The 14351-nt window shown below is 61.7% G+C and overlaps 1 protein-coding gene across 1 annotated transcript in view; it reads left to right on the forward strand.

Moving 5' to 3' along the window:
- adgrd1 (adhesion G protein-coupled receptor D1) overlaps positions 1-14351 on the forward strand; it is a 346241-nt gene that overhangs the window by 40496 nt on the left and 291394 nt on the right. The window contains exon 8 of the mRNA XM_038802479.1: positions 6167-6242. Coding sequence (XP_038658407.1) covers positions 6167-6242 — 76 coding nt within the window. The remainder of the gene's footprint in view (positions 1-6166; positions 6243-14351) is intronic.

Raw genomic sequence — 14351 nt, forward strand, 5'->3', positions numbered from 1 at the left:
GGTCGCTCAGGTCGGCCGGCGTGGGTCGCTCAGGCCGGCCGGCGTGGGTCGCTCAGGTCGGCCGGAGTGGGTCGCTCAGGCTGGCCGGAGTGGGTCGCTCAGGTCGGCCGGCGTGGGTCGCTCAGGCCGGCCGGAGTGGGTCGCTCAGGCCGGTGTAGGTCGCTCAGGTCGGCCGGCGTGGGCCGCTCAGGCCGGCGGGCGTGGGTCGCTCAGGCCGGCCAGCGTGGGTCGCTCAGGCCGGCCAGCGTGGGTCGCTCAGGCCGGCGGGCGTGGGTCGCTCAGGCCGGAGTGGGTCGCTCAGGCCTGCGGACATGGGTCGCTCAGGCCGGCGGGCGTGGGTCGCTCAGGCCGGAGTGGGTCGCTCAGGCCGGCTGCCATGAGTCGGTCAGGTCGGCCAGAGTGGGTCGCTCAGGTCGGCTGGCGTGGGTCGCTCAGGCAGGAGTGGGTCGCTCAGGCCGGCGGGCGTGGGTCGCTCAGGCCGGCGGGCGTGGGTCGCTCAGGCCGGAGTGGGTCGCTCAGGCCGGCCGGAGTAGGTCGCTCAGGCCGGCGGGCGTGGGTCGCTCAGGCCGGCGGGCGTGGGTCGCTCAGGTCGGCCGGCGTGGGTCGCTCAGGTCGGCTGGAGTGGGTCGCTCAGGTCGGCCTGCACGGGGTCGCTCAGGTCGGCCTGCACGGGGTCGCTCAGGTCGGTCGGCGTGGGTCGCTCAGGCCGGAGTGGGTCGCTCAGGTTGGCCGGAGTGGGTCGCTCAGGCCGGAGTGGGTCGCTCAGGCCGGAGTGGGTCGCTCAGGTTGGCCGGAGTGGGTCGCTCAGGCCGGCAGGTGTGGGTCGCTCAGGCTGGCCGGAGTGGGTCGCTCAGGCCGGCAGGAGTGGGTCGCTCAGGCCGGCGGGCCTGAGTCGCTCAGGCTGGCCGGAGTGGGTCGCTCAGGCTGGCCGGAGTGGGTCGCTCAGGTCGGCCGGCGTGGGTCGCTCAGGCTGGCCGGAGTGGGTCGCTCAGGCTGGCCGGAGTGGGTCGCTCAGGCTGGCCGGAGTGGGTCGCTCAGGCTGGCTGGAGTGGGTCGCTCAGGCTGGCTGGAGTGGGTCGCTCAGGTCGGCCGGCGTGAGTCGCTCAGGTCGGCCGGAGTGGGTCGCAAAGGTCGGCCGGCGTGGGTCGCTCAGGTCGGCCGGAGTGGGTCGCTCAGGTCGGCTGGAGTGGGTCGCTCAGGTCGGCCGGCGTGGGTCGCTCAGGTCGGCCGGAGTGGGTCGCAAAGGTCGGCCGGCGTGGGTCACTCAGGCCGGCGGGCGTGGGTCGCTCAGGACGGCCGGAGTGGGTCGCTCAGGCTGGCCGGAGTGGGTCGCTCAGGTCGGCCGGCGTGGGTCGCTCAGGCCGGCCGGAGTGGGTCGCTCAGGCCGGCGTAGGTCGCTCAGGTCGGCCGGCGTGGGCCGCTCAGGCCGGCGGGCGTGGGTCGCTCAGGCCGGCGGGCGTGGGTCGCTCAGGCCGGCCAGCGTGGGTCGCTCTGGCCGGCGGGCGTGGGTCGCTCAGGCCGGAGTGGGTCGCTCAGGCCGGCGGACATGGGTCGCTCAGGCCGGCGGGCGTGGGTCGCTCAGACCGGAGTGGGTCGCTCAGGCCGGCTGCCATGAGTCGCTCAGGTCGGCCAGAGTGGGTCGCTCAGGTCGGCTGGCGTGGGTCGCTCAGGCCGGAGTGGGTCGCTCAGGTCGGCTGGAGTGGGTCGCTCAGGCCGGCTGCCATGAGTCGCTCAGGTCGGCCAGAGTGGGTCGCTCAGGTCGGCTGGCGTGGGTCGCTCAGGCCGGAGTGGGTCGCTCAGGTCGGCTGGAGTGGGTCGCTCAGGCCGGCGGGCGTGGGTCACTCAGGCCGGAGTGGGTCGCTCAGGCCGGCGGGCATGGGTCGCTCAGGCCGGCGGGCGTGGGTCGCTCAGGCCGGCCGGAGTGGGTCGCTCAGGCCGGCCGGAGTAGGTCGCTCAGGCCGGCGGGCGTGGGTCGCTCAGGCCGGCGGGCGTGGGTCGCTCAGGTCGGCCGGCGTGGGTCGCTCAGGTTGGCTGGAGTGGTTTGCTCAGGTCGGCCTGCACGGGGTCGCTCAGGTCGGCCTGCACGGGGTCGCTCAGGTCGGCCTGCACGGGGTCGCTCAGGTCGGTCGGCGTGGGTCGCTCAGATCGGCGGGCGTAGGTCGCTCAGGTCAGAGTGGGTCGCTCAGGCCGGCCGGAGTGGGTCGCTCAGGCCGGCGGGCGTGAGTCGCTCAGGCTGGCCGGAGTGGGTCGTTCTGGTCGGCCGTCGTGGGTCGCTCAGGTCGGCCGGAGTGGGTCGTTCAGGTCGGCCGGTGTGGGTCGTTCAGGTCGGCGGGCGTGGGTCGCTCAGGCCGGCCGGCGTGGGTCGCTCAGGCTGGCCGGAGTGGGTCGCTCAGGCTGGCCGGAGTGGGTCGCTCAGGCCGGCCGGCGTGGGTCGCTCAGGCCGGCGGGCGTGAGTCGCTCAGGCCGGTGGGCGTGGGTCGCTCAGGCCGGCGGGCGTGGGTCGCTCAGGCCGGCGTGGGTCGCTCAGGCCGGCGTGGGTCGCTCAGGTCGGCCTGCACGGGGTCGCTCAGGTCGGCCGGCGTGGGTCACTCAGGTCGTCCGGCGTTGGTCGCTCAGGCCGGTGTGGGTCGCTCAGGCCGGCCGGAGTGGGTCGCTCAGGTCGGCCGGAGTGGGTCGCTCAGGTCGGCCGGAGTGGGTCGCTCAGGCCGGCGGGCGTGGGTCGCTCAGGTCGGCCTGCACGGGGTCGCTCAGGTCGGCCGGCGTGGGTCACTCAGGTCGGCCGGCGTTGGTCGCTCAGGCCGGCGTTGGTCGCTCAGGCCGGCGTGGGTCGCTCAGGCCGGCGTGGGTCGCTCAGGCTGGCCGGAGTGGGTCGCTCAGGCCGGAGTGGGTCGCTCAGGCCGGAGTGGGTCGCTCAGGCCGGCGGGCGTGGGTCGCTCAGGTCGGCCTGCACGGGGTCGCTCAGGTCGGCCGGCGTTGGTCGCTCAGGCCGGCGTTGGTCGCTCAGGCCGGCGTGCGTCGCTCAGGCCGGCGTGGGTCGCTCAGGCTGGCCGGAGTGGGTCGCTCAGGCCGGAGTGGGTCGCTCAGGCCGGAGTGGGTCGCTCAGGCCGGCCGGCGTGGGTCGCTCAGGCCGGCGGGCGTGGGTCGCTCAGGCCGGCGTGGGTCGCTCAGGCCGGCGTGGGTCGCTCAGGTCGGCCTGCACGGGGTCGCTCAGGTCGGCCGGCGTGGGTCACTCAGGTCGGCCGGCGTTGGTCGCTCAGGCCGGCGTGGGTCGCTCAGGCCGGCCGGAGTGGGTCGCTCAGGTCGGCCGGAGTGGGTCGCTCAGGTCGGCCGGAGTGGGTCGCTCAGGCCGGCGGGCGTGGGTCGCTCAGGTCGGCCTGCACGGGGTCGCTCAGGTCGGCCGGCGTGGGTCACTCAGGTCGGCCGGCGTTGGTCGCTCAGGCCGGCGGGGGTCGCTCAGGCCGGCGTGGGTCGCTCAGGCTGGCCGGAGTGGGTCGCTCAGGCCGGAGTGGGTCGCTCAGGCCGGAGTGGGTCGCTAAGGTCGGCCGGAGTGGGTCGCTAAGGTCGGCCGGAGTGGGTCGCTAAGGTCGGCCGGAGTGGGTCGCTAAGGTCGGCCGGAGTGGGTCGCTAAGGTCGGCCGGAGTGGGTCGCTAAGGTTGGCCGGAGTGGGTCGCTAAGGTCGGCCGGAATGAGTCGCTCAGGCCGGCGTGGGTCGCTCAGGCCGGCCGGAGTGGGTCGCTCAGGTTGGCCGGAGTGGGTCGCTCAGGTCGGCCGGAGTGAGTCGCACAGGCCGGAGTGGGTCGCTCAGGCCGGCCAGCGTGGGTCGCTCAGGCCGGCCGGAGTGGGTCGCTCAGGCCGGCCGGAGTGGGTCGCTCAGGTTGGCCGGAGTGGGTCGCTCAGGTCGGCCGGAGTGAGTCGCTCAGGCCGGAGTGGGTCGCTCAGGCCGGCCGGAGTGGGTCGCTCAGGTCGGCCGGAGTGGGTCGCTCAGGCCGGAGTGGGTCGCTCAGGCCGGCCGGAGTGGGTCGCTCAGGTCGGCCGGAGTGAGTCGCTCAGGCCGGAGTGGGTCGCTCAGGCCGGCCGGAGTGGGTCGCTCAGGTCGGCCGGAGTGGGTCGCTCAGGCCGGAGTGGGTCGCTCAGGTCGGCCGGAGTGGGTCGCTCAGGCCGGAGTGGGTTGCTCAGGTTGGTAAAAGTGGGTGCCCAGAAAAAAGGTTTGAAAAACACTGATTTAATCTTCCTGGCCCTTGCCCTATTCCTGTAGCCTCCCCATATATTGCTCTGCCCAACTATTCACCCAAGTCCCTTGTGAAAGTTCCTATCGAGCTCGCTTCCCCACTGCCTCAGGTGGTGCATTCCAGATCATAACCGCTCGCTGCAAACTCAATGGTGGGGTGGTGGGAGGGGGGGGGGGGGGGGGGGGGGGGGCTCGGCTTTTGGATGTGTGGTTGGGATGGGTGGGAGGGGGGAGGGGGTGGGGGGGGTGGGGGTGGGGGGGTTGGTGGGGGGGGCGGCTCGGCTTTTGGATGTGTGGTTGGGATGGGTGGGAGGGGGGTGGGGGGGGAGGGGGTTGGGGGTGGGGGGGGTGGGAGGGAGGGGGAGGGGGTGGGGGGGTGGGAGGGAGGGGGAGGGGGTGGGGGGGTGACGGCTCGGCTTTTGGATGTGTGGTTGGGATGGGTGGGAGGGGGAGGGGGTGGGGGGGGTTGGGGGTGGGGGGGAGAGGGGGTGGTGGGGGGGGGGGGAGGGGGTGGGGGGGAGGTGACGGCTCGGCTTTTGGATGTGTGGTTGGGATGTGTGGGAGGGGGGAGGGGGTGGGGGGGGGGTGGGAGGGGGTGGGGGGGTGGGGGTGGGGGGGGTGGGAGGGGTGGGAGGGAGGGGGGTGGTGGGGGGGGTAGGAGGTGACGGCTCGGCTTTTGGATGTGTGGTTGGGATGGGTGGGAGGGGGGAGGGGGTGGGGGGGATGGGGGTGGGGGGGGAGGGGGTGGGGGGGTGGGGGTGGGGGGGTGGGAGGGAGGGAGGTGGTGGGGGAGGGAGGTGACGGCTCGGCTTTTGGATGTGTGGTTGGGATGGGTGGGAGGGGGGAGGTGGGGGTGGGGGGGAGGGGGTGGGGGGGGGTGGGGGTGGGGGTGGTGGGAGGTTGGGATGGGTGGGAGGGGGGAGTTCCCACCCCCGCTCCGTCTCCCCCGGCTTTGTGACATTTGCGGAACGTGCCGACTTGGCCATTCACGGCCCACTGGAATCATGTGGCCGAGGGCTCAGGCGGGAGGTGGGAGGGAATATAATGTTACATCATTTCTCAGAGTGCGCCATTTCCTTGGGTTGAAAAAGAAACAGGCAAAGGAAGTTTAATATCCCTCACGGGACCCACGGGGTGGGAATGTTTGTCTGCCCCGTGTTCCTCGCGGAATCCAGGCTCCCTCTGCCATGGGTGGGCAATCTCAATTACCCGGTGTATATAAGGTCGGGCGGGCATCAATCCAGAGGAACCCACTAGGGGTCGACTGGCAAGTGTATTTATTTATATATATATATATCATTTATAAATAAAACTTTGTTCTTGTTTTTACTCGGATTTCACGTGTCCTTATTAAAGAAAGATTCTTTGAATGAGAGAGTTTGAGGTTTTACAATCCCAAACTAATCTGCTCTTGGGGTGCAAGTTAATCAGCAGCAGAACATGTGTGCGGAATGGAAACAACGCGACAAATACCAGCGTTTGAACCAAGGAGCAACAAATTAAAATGCGGCAAGCTGCTTTTCGTCCAGTTCCATCAATCACTCTGGACTATAACTTCTGAAACTTTACGATATGGTTGGATATTTTGGTGCCTCGTGCACTTCCTATTAAACCCTCTAACGCTGATGGATCTTTCACAAGCTTGTCTATTTTTAGCTACAGCCACCTTTGGGTGGAATTTGACAATTGGGCGTAGGAGGTAACAGCTGAATGGGATCTTCATGTGTAATACAATTGGCGTCACTGCCACAAGGCCTGAACAGCAGGCGAGTTGGCACAATGGCACCCGATTAGAGTTAACATGTGGAACTATAGAAGACTGAGTGCTAATTAAGAGGTGGTCAAGCGGCCACAAGACAAAATGTGCTCTCAAGGTGTGAGGTGATGGCACTTAACCTGTTGCTGTCGGATTTTTGTCTCCCTCCCCCCCCTTTGCAGCACAGATCACCATTGTGGGCTTGCTGTATCACACCATGCATCAGTACTACAAGCAAATCGAACCTCTACACACCAAGTAAGTGAGATTCAGGGAACTTAGCTTCCTACTGAGGAGCGATGCAGGAAGGTAAGGTTTTAAATGGTGTCTGTTGCGGATCTGATATTTTAGCGCTGGGCCCATTTAATCTCCTCTGCCAGTTTTTAATGGAACAGCGCACATTTTACAAAGTGTACTGCCAAGGATTTGATAATGAGCCTGCGGAGGATCATTCTGTTTCACACAACAACAGGAGAAATTGATGGGAAGTCTGACGGTACATTAATAGGGAGTCTGGAGTTATGTGTCTGGGCCAATTTGGGAGGATCTGGAATGGCATCGTGTGTGGTGAATTATACTGTATTGTAATTCACACTGTATTGCATTGCGTTGTATTGTGTCCTTGTGGGCTCTGTCTGTGAGCCGTTGCGCGGCTCTGCCCATAGGGGGAGATGAGTTTGTACTGGGCTCCACCCTTGGCTCCGCCCATGGCTCCTCCCACTAACCGGGAGTATAAAGTGCTACAGCCGTAAGCCCTGCCCTCAGTTCTTCTGGTCGCAGGCAGGCTCAGTTGTAAGATTATTAAAACCATAGTTTACTTCTAATCATGTGTCTGGTGAATTGATGGTCACATCATCGTGCATACCCCTCGATTTCCATTTCACAATCCCGCCTTGTTGAAGAAATAAGACCTTGTTGTTCTGTGATCATTCCAATCGATTCACAAGACATGTTGTTCCTGCTCACTCCTGGACCCGGGAAAACGTGGAGATTGATATAAAGAAAGGTGATGAAAGGAATGTTTAGGAAAGGGGTTGAATGTGGTTAATGGCCTGGTGGGTCAGTGATGTTGGAAGACTGATGCCCTGTACTGACTGACAAGGTGGATATCCCTCTGAGACATTTACCTCAGCCTCCAATACCATTCAGGACACCTTGGGATGAGCAAATCAGGCACCCTTGAACCTAAAGTGGGTCGCACTCTGTCCTCCAAGTCACAAGGTTGTGATCTCCAGAGATTTGAGCAAAGGTCAAGGTTGGACCTGCCAATGGAACGCTGAGAGAGAGCTGTCTGAGGTACCAGCTCGTGAATGAGATGCGGGGCGGAATTCTCCCATCCCGGGTGGGGGCAGGGGATCTCGCGGGACCCAAATAGTTGGAAATCCACCGGCAGTAAACTCCCATTTTGATTCTCCCAATGGCGAGTCAGCCTGGTGGGTCTCCCAATGGCCAGTCAGCCTGGTGGGTCTCCCAGTGGCCAGTCAGCCTCGTGGGTCTCCCAATGGCCAGTCAGCCTGGTGGGTCTCCCAGTGGCCAGTCAGCCTGGTGGGTCTCCCAGTGGCCAGTCAGCCTGGTGGGTCTCCCAATGGCCAGTCAGCCTGGTGGGTCTCCCAATGGCCAGTCAGCCTGGTGGGTCTCCCAATGGCCAGTCAGCCTGGTGGGTCTCCCAATGGCCAGTCAGCCTGGTGGGTCTCCCAATGGCCAGTCAGCCTGGTGGGTCTCCCAATGGCGAGTCAGCCTGGTGGGTCTCCCAAAGGCCAGTCAGCCTGGTGGGTCTCCCAATGGCCAGTCAGCCTGGTGGGTCTCCCAATGGCCAGTCAGCCTGGTGGGTCTCCCAATGGCCAGTCAGCCTGGTGGGTCTCCCAATGGCCAGTCAGCCTGGTGGGTCTCCCAATGGCCAGTCAGCCTGGTGGGTCTCCCAATGGCCAGTCAGCCTGGTGGGTCTCCCAATGGCCAGTCAGCCTGGTGGGTCTCCCAATGGCCAGTCAGCCTGGTGGGTCTCCCAATGGCCAGTCAGCCTGGTGGGTCTCCCAATGGCGAGTCAGCCTGGTGGGTCTCCCAAAGGCCAGTCAGCCTGGTGGGTCTCCCAATGGCGAGTCAGCCTGGTGGGTCTCCCAATGGCTAGTCAGCCTGGTGGGTCTCACAATGGCCAGTCAGCCTGGTGGGTCTCCCAATGGCCAGTCAGCCTGGTGGGTCTCCCAATGGCCAGTCAGCCTGGTGGGTCTCCCAATGGCCAGTCAGCCTGGTGGGTCTCCCAATGGCCAGTCAGCCTGGTGAGTCTCCCAATGGCGAGTTAATGGTGGGTCGCCCAATGGCCAGTCAGCCTGGTGGGTCTCCCAATGGCCAGTCAGCCTGGTGGGTCTCCCAATGGCCAGTCAGCCTGGTGAGTCTCCCAATGGCGAGTTAACGGTGGGTCGCCCAATGGCCAGTCAGCCTGGTGGGTCTCCCAATGGCCAGTCAGCCTGGTGGGTCTCCCAATGGCCAGTCAGCCTGGTGGGTCTCCCAATGGCCAGTCAGCCTGGTGGGTCTCCCAATGGCCAGTCAGCCTGGTGGGTCTCCCAATGGCCAGTCAGCCTGGTGGGTCTCCCAATGGCCAGTCAGCCTGGTGGGTCTCCCAATGGCCAGTCAGCCTGGTGGGTCTCCCAATGGCCAGTCAGCCTGGTGGGTCTCCCAATGGCCAGTCAGCCTGGTGGGCCTCCCAATGGCCAGTCAGCCTGGTGGGTCTCCCAATGGCCAGTCAGCCTGGTGGGCCTCCCAATGGCAAGTTAACGGTGGGTCAGCCTTTGCACTGGCTGGTGGCGGGGACGCTAATTGTATTAATTTGCATTTCATGAATGCTCATTAAACCGGCTGGCCACTGCCCTCCCATCAGGCTTCCAATCTTGTGTCACAGCAACGGGAAATCAGGTCGACATCAGACCCAACCGCTGAAGAGTAGATTGCACAAGACGGTCTTCATTGGTAAGAGATAGCGATGCGAGTGTAACAAAGCCTTTCTGCCATTGTGCGGCACTGCTCCTGACGCACGGTTCACCACTCTGCCGGGGTAGACCGGATCCTGTTCTCCATCTCCATGCTCCAAAGGTGCTGCTGGAACCAGGGACCCTCCTGTATCAGCGAGTTGGGTCAGCACTGTGTCTGGGGTTGGGGTCACCTTACTCCCTGCTGCCACACACCAGTGTGTGTCTGGACAGGATTGCCCAGTGTGTGTCTGGACAGGATTGTCCAGTGTGTGTCTGGACAGGATTGCCCAGTGTGTGTCTGGACAGGATTGCCCAGCGTGTGTCTGGACAGGATTGCCCAGTGTCTCCCTGGACAGGATTGCCCAGTGTGTGTCTGGACAGGATTGCCCAGCGTGTGTCTGGACAGGATTGCCCAGTGTCTCCCTGGACAGGATTGCCCAGTGTGTGTCTGGACAGGATTGCCCAGCGTGTGTCTGGGCAGGATTGCCCAGTGTCTCCCTGGACAGGATTGCCCAGCGTGTGTCTGGACAGGATTGCCCAGTGTGTGTCTGGACAGGATTGCCCAGTGTCTGTCTGGACAGGATTGCCCAGCGTGTGTCTGGACAGGATTGCCCAGTGTCTGTCTGGACAGGATTGCCCAGTGTGTGTCTGGACAGGATTGTCCAGTGTCTGTCTGGACAGGATTGCCCAGTGTGTGTCTGGACAGGATTGCCCAGTGTCTGTCTGGATTGGATTGTCCAGTGTGTGTCTGGACAGGATTGCCCAGTGTCTCCCTGGACAGGATTGCCCAGTGTGTGTCTGGACAGGATTGCCCAGTGTGTGTCCGGACAGGATTGCCCAGTGTGTGTCTGGACAGGATTGCCCAGTGTGTGTCTGGACAGGATTGCCCAGTGTGTGTCTGGACAGGATTGCCCAGTGTGTGTCTGGACAGGTTTGCCCAGTGTGTGTCTGGACAGGATTGCCCAGTGTGTGTCTGGACAGGTTTGCCCAGTGTGTGTCTGGACAGGATTGCCCAGTGTGTGTCCGGACAGGATTACCCAGTGTGTGTCTGGACAGGATTGCCCAGTGTGTGTCTGGACAGGTTTGCCCAGTGTGTGTCTGGACAGGATTACCCAGTGTGTGTCTGGACAGGATTGCCCAGTGTGTGTCTGGACAGGATTGCCCAGTGTCTCCCTGGACAGGATTGTCCAGTGTGTGTCTGGACAGGATTGTCCAGTGTGTGTCTGGACAGGATTGCCCAGTGTCTGTCTGGACAGGATTGCCCAGTGTCTGTCTGGACAGGATTGCCCAGTGTGTGTCTGGACAGGATTGCCCAGTGTGTGTCTGGACAGGATTGCCCAGTGTCTGTCTGGATTGGATTGTCCAGTGTCTGTCTGGACAGGATTGCCCAGTGTGTGTCTGGACAGGATTGCCCAGTGTGTGTCTGGACAGGATTGCCCAGTGTGTGTCTGGACAGGATTGCCCAGTGTCTGTCTGGATTGGATTGTCCAGTGTCTGTCTGGACAGGATTGCCCAGTGTGTGTCTGGACAGGATTGCCCAGTGTGTGTCTGGACAGGATTGCCCAGTGTGTGTCTGGACAGGATTGCCCAGTGTGTGTCTGGACAGGATTGCCCAGTGTCTCCCTGGACAGGATTGCCCAGTGTGTGTCTGGACAGGATTGTCCAGTGTGTGTCTGGACAGGATTGTCCAGTGTGTGGCTGGACAGGATTACCCAGTGTGTGTCTGGACAGGATTGCCCAGTGTGTGTCTGGACAGGATTGTCCAGTGTGTGTCTGGACAGGATTGCCCAGTGTGTGTCTGGACAGGATTGTCCAGTGTGTGTCTGGACAGGATTGCCCAGTGTGTGTCTGGACAGGATTGTCCAGTGTGTGTCTGGACAGGATTGCCCAGTGTGTGTCTGGACAGGATTGCCCAGTGTGTGTCTGGACAGGATTGCCCAGTGTCTCCCTGGACAGGATTGCCCAGTGTCTGTCTGGACAGGATTGCCCAGTGTGTGTCTGGACAGGATTGCCCAGTGTGTGTCTGGACAGGATTGCCCAGTGTGTGTCTGGACAGGATTGCCCAGTGTGTGTCTGGACAGGATTGCCCAGTGTGTGTCTGGACAGGATTGCCCAGTGTGTGTCTGGACAGGATTGCCCAGCGTGTGTCTGGACAGGATTGCCCAGTGTCTGTCTGGACAGGATTGCCCAGTGTGTGTCTGGACAGGATTGCCCAGTGTCTGTCTGGATTGGATTGTCCAGTGTCTGTCTGGACAGGATTGCCCAGTGTGTGTCTGGACAGGATTGCCCAGTGTGTGTCTGGACAGGATTGCCCAGCGTGTGTCTGGACAGGATTGCCCAGTGTCTCCCTGGACAGGATTGCCCAGTGTGTGTCTGGACAGGATTGCCCAGTGTCTGTCTGGACAGGATTGCCCAGTGTGTGTCTGGACAGGATTGCCCAGTGTGTGTCTGGACAGGATCGCCCAGTGTCTGTCTGGACAGGTTTGCCCAGTGTCTGTCTGGACAGGATTGTCCAGTGTGTGTCTGGACAGGATTGTCCAGTTTCTGTCTGGACAGGTTTGCCCAGTGTCTGTCTGGACAGGATTGCCCAGTGTGTGTCTGAACAGGATTGTCCAGTGTGTGTCTGGACAGGATTGCCCAGTGTGTGTCTGGACAGGATTGTCCAGTGTGTGTCTGGACAGGATTGCCCAGTGTCTGTCTGGACAGGATTGCCCAGTGTGTGTCTGGACAGGATTGTCCAGTGTGTGTCTGGACAGGATTGCCCAGTGTGTGTCTGGACAGGATTGCCCAGTGTGTGTCCGGACAGGATTGTCCAGTGTGTGTCTGGACAGGATTGCCCAGTGTGTGTCTGGACAGGATTGCCCAGTGTGTGTCTGGACAGGATTGCCCAGTGTGTGTCTGGACAGGATTGTCCAGTGTCTGTCCGGACAGGATTGCCCAGTGTGTGTCTGGACAGGATTGCCCAGTGTGTGTCTGGACAGGATTGTCCAGTGTCTGTCCGGACAGGATTGCCCAGTGTGTGTCTGGACAGGATTGCCCAGTGTGTGTCTGGACAGGATTGCCCAGTGTCTGTCTGGACAGGATTGCCCAGCGTGTGTCTGGACAGGATTGCCCAGTGTCTCCCTGGACAGGATTGCCCAGTGTGTGTCTGGACAGGATTGCCCAGTGTCTGTCTGGACAGGATTGCCCAGTGTGTGTCTGGACAGGATTGCCCAGTGTGTGTCTGGACAGGATCGCCCAGTGTCTGTCTGGACAGGTTTGCCCAGTGTCTGTCTGGACAGGATTGTCCAGTGTGTGTCTGGACAGGATTGTCCAGTGTCTGTCTGGACAGGTTTGCCCAGTGTCTGTCTGGACAGGATTGCCCAGTGTGTGTCTGAACAGGATTGTCCAGTGTGTGTCTGGACAGGATTGCCCAGTGTGTGTCTGGACAGGATTGTCCAGTGTGTGTCTGGACAGGATTGCCCAGTGTCTGTCTGGACAGGATTGCCCAGTGTGTGTCTGGACAGGATTGTCCAGTGTGTGTCTGGACAGGATTGCCCAGTGTGTGTCTGGACAGGATTGCCCAGTGTGTGTCCGGACAGGATTGTCCAGTGTGTGTCTGGACAGGATTGCCCAGTGTGTGTCTGGACAGGATTGCCCAGTGTGTGTCTGGACAGGATTGTCCAGTGTCTGTCCGGACAGGATTGCCCAGTGTGTGTCTGGACAGGATTGCCCAGTGTGTGTCTGGACAGGATTGCCCAGTGTCTGTCTGGACAGGATTGCCCAGCGTGTGTCTGGACAGGATTGTCCAGTGTGTGTCTGGACAGGATTGTCCAGTGTGGGACCCATGCAGCCACCACTATAAAGGTTTGTGTTTGACCGGGTGTGGGGGGAGTGCGAGGCAAGGCTGGGGTTGGGGAGGAGGGGTGGGGGGGTGGGGTGGGGGGGGGGTGTCGCCTGATGAAGGGGGCAATGTGTAAGGAAGGCTGTGCAGGGAGCATGATGGGGGAAGGGGAAGGGCTCAAGCTGTCAGGCAGAGGGACAAGGAGGTCCATGACGAATGGAAGGCAGAGGGAAGTCTCAGCCGGGGGGGCGGAGGGGGGGGGGGGGGGGGGGGGGGGGAGGGTGGGGAGGGGTGGGGGGAGAGCTGGACCCTGGCAGAGCTGCATAAAAATCTCACAAACAAGGGGCTCAAAGGGAGACCTCATTGTTTACTGGAAGGGGACAGATGAAGACTCCAGAGGTGATGGGTAGAATCCCCAAGTGCCGCATTGGCACCTGAAAGGTAATGGGCTGGGTGTGTGAATTTACAGTGCAGAAGGAGGCCATTCGGCCCATTGAGTCTGCACCGGCTCCTGGAAAGAGCACCCTACCCAAGGTTAACACCTCCACCCTATCCCCATAACCCAGTAACCCCACCCAACACTAAGGGCAATTTTGGTCACTAAGGGCAATTTATCATGGCAAATCCACCTAACCTGCACATCTTTGGACTGTGGGTGGAAACCGGAGCATATGGAGGAAACCCACGCACACACGGGGAGGATGTGCAGACTCCGCACAGACAGTGACCCAAGCCGGAATCGAACCTGGGACCCTGGACTTTAACCTGGTGTTAGAACATAGAACATAGAACAGTACAGCAAAGAACAGGCCCTTCGGCCCTCGATGTTGTGCCGAGCAATGATCACCCTACTCAAACCCACGTAGCCACCCTATACCCGTAACCCAACAACCCCCCCTTAACCTTACTTTTTAGGACACTACGGGCAATTTAGCATGGCCAATCTACCTAACCCGCACATCTTTGGACTGTGGGAGTAAACCGGAGCACCCGGAGGAAACCCACGCACACACGGGGAGGACATGCAGACTCCGCACAGACAGTGACCCAGCCGGGAATCGAACCTGGGACCCTGGAGCTGTGAAGCATTTATGCTAACCACCATGCTACCATGTTGTGAGACTTCTTACTGTGCTCACCCCAGTCCAACGCCGGCATCTCCACATCATATCTTTTTTAAGAGCAGAAGCACATTCAAACTTGCCACTGGTCTGATTCCCTCATTTCCCAGTTCCCAATGTTCGTTTGGAGATTACTCAGATCCAAGTATAATCTATGGAGTTGGACTATTCCAAAGCCCTCCTGGTGGCCTCCAGCCTTGCTCCCTTTCGACACTTGAGCTCATCCAAAATTCTCCGGCCCTGTGTTTTAACTGGCACCAAGTCCTCTTGGTCCATCATCTCTGCTCTGGCTGGCCTTCATTGGCTCTCACTGAAGCAACGCCTCAATTTTAAGATTCATGCCCTTCTTTTCAAATCGTCCCTTAACATTTTGCCCCCTTCCTATCTCTGCGACCCCCTCCAGTCCCACAGCCCTCTGAGATTTCTGTGCTCCACTAATTCCATCTGTGATCATCCCTGA

This window comes from Scyliorhinus canicula, chromosome 1 (assembly GCF_902713615.1).
Source record: "Scyliorhinus canicula chromosome 1, sScyCan1.1, whole genome shotgun sequence".
NCBI classification, from domain to species: Eukaryota; Metazoa; Chordata; class Chondrichthyes; order Carcharhiniformes; family Scyliorhinidae; genus Scyliorhinus; species Scyliorhinus canicula.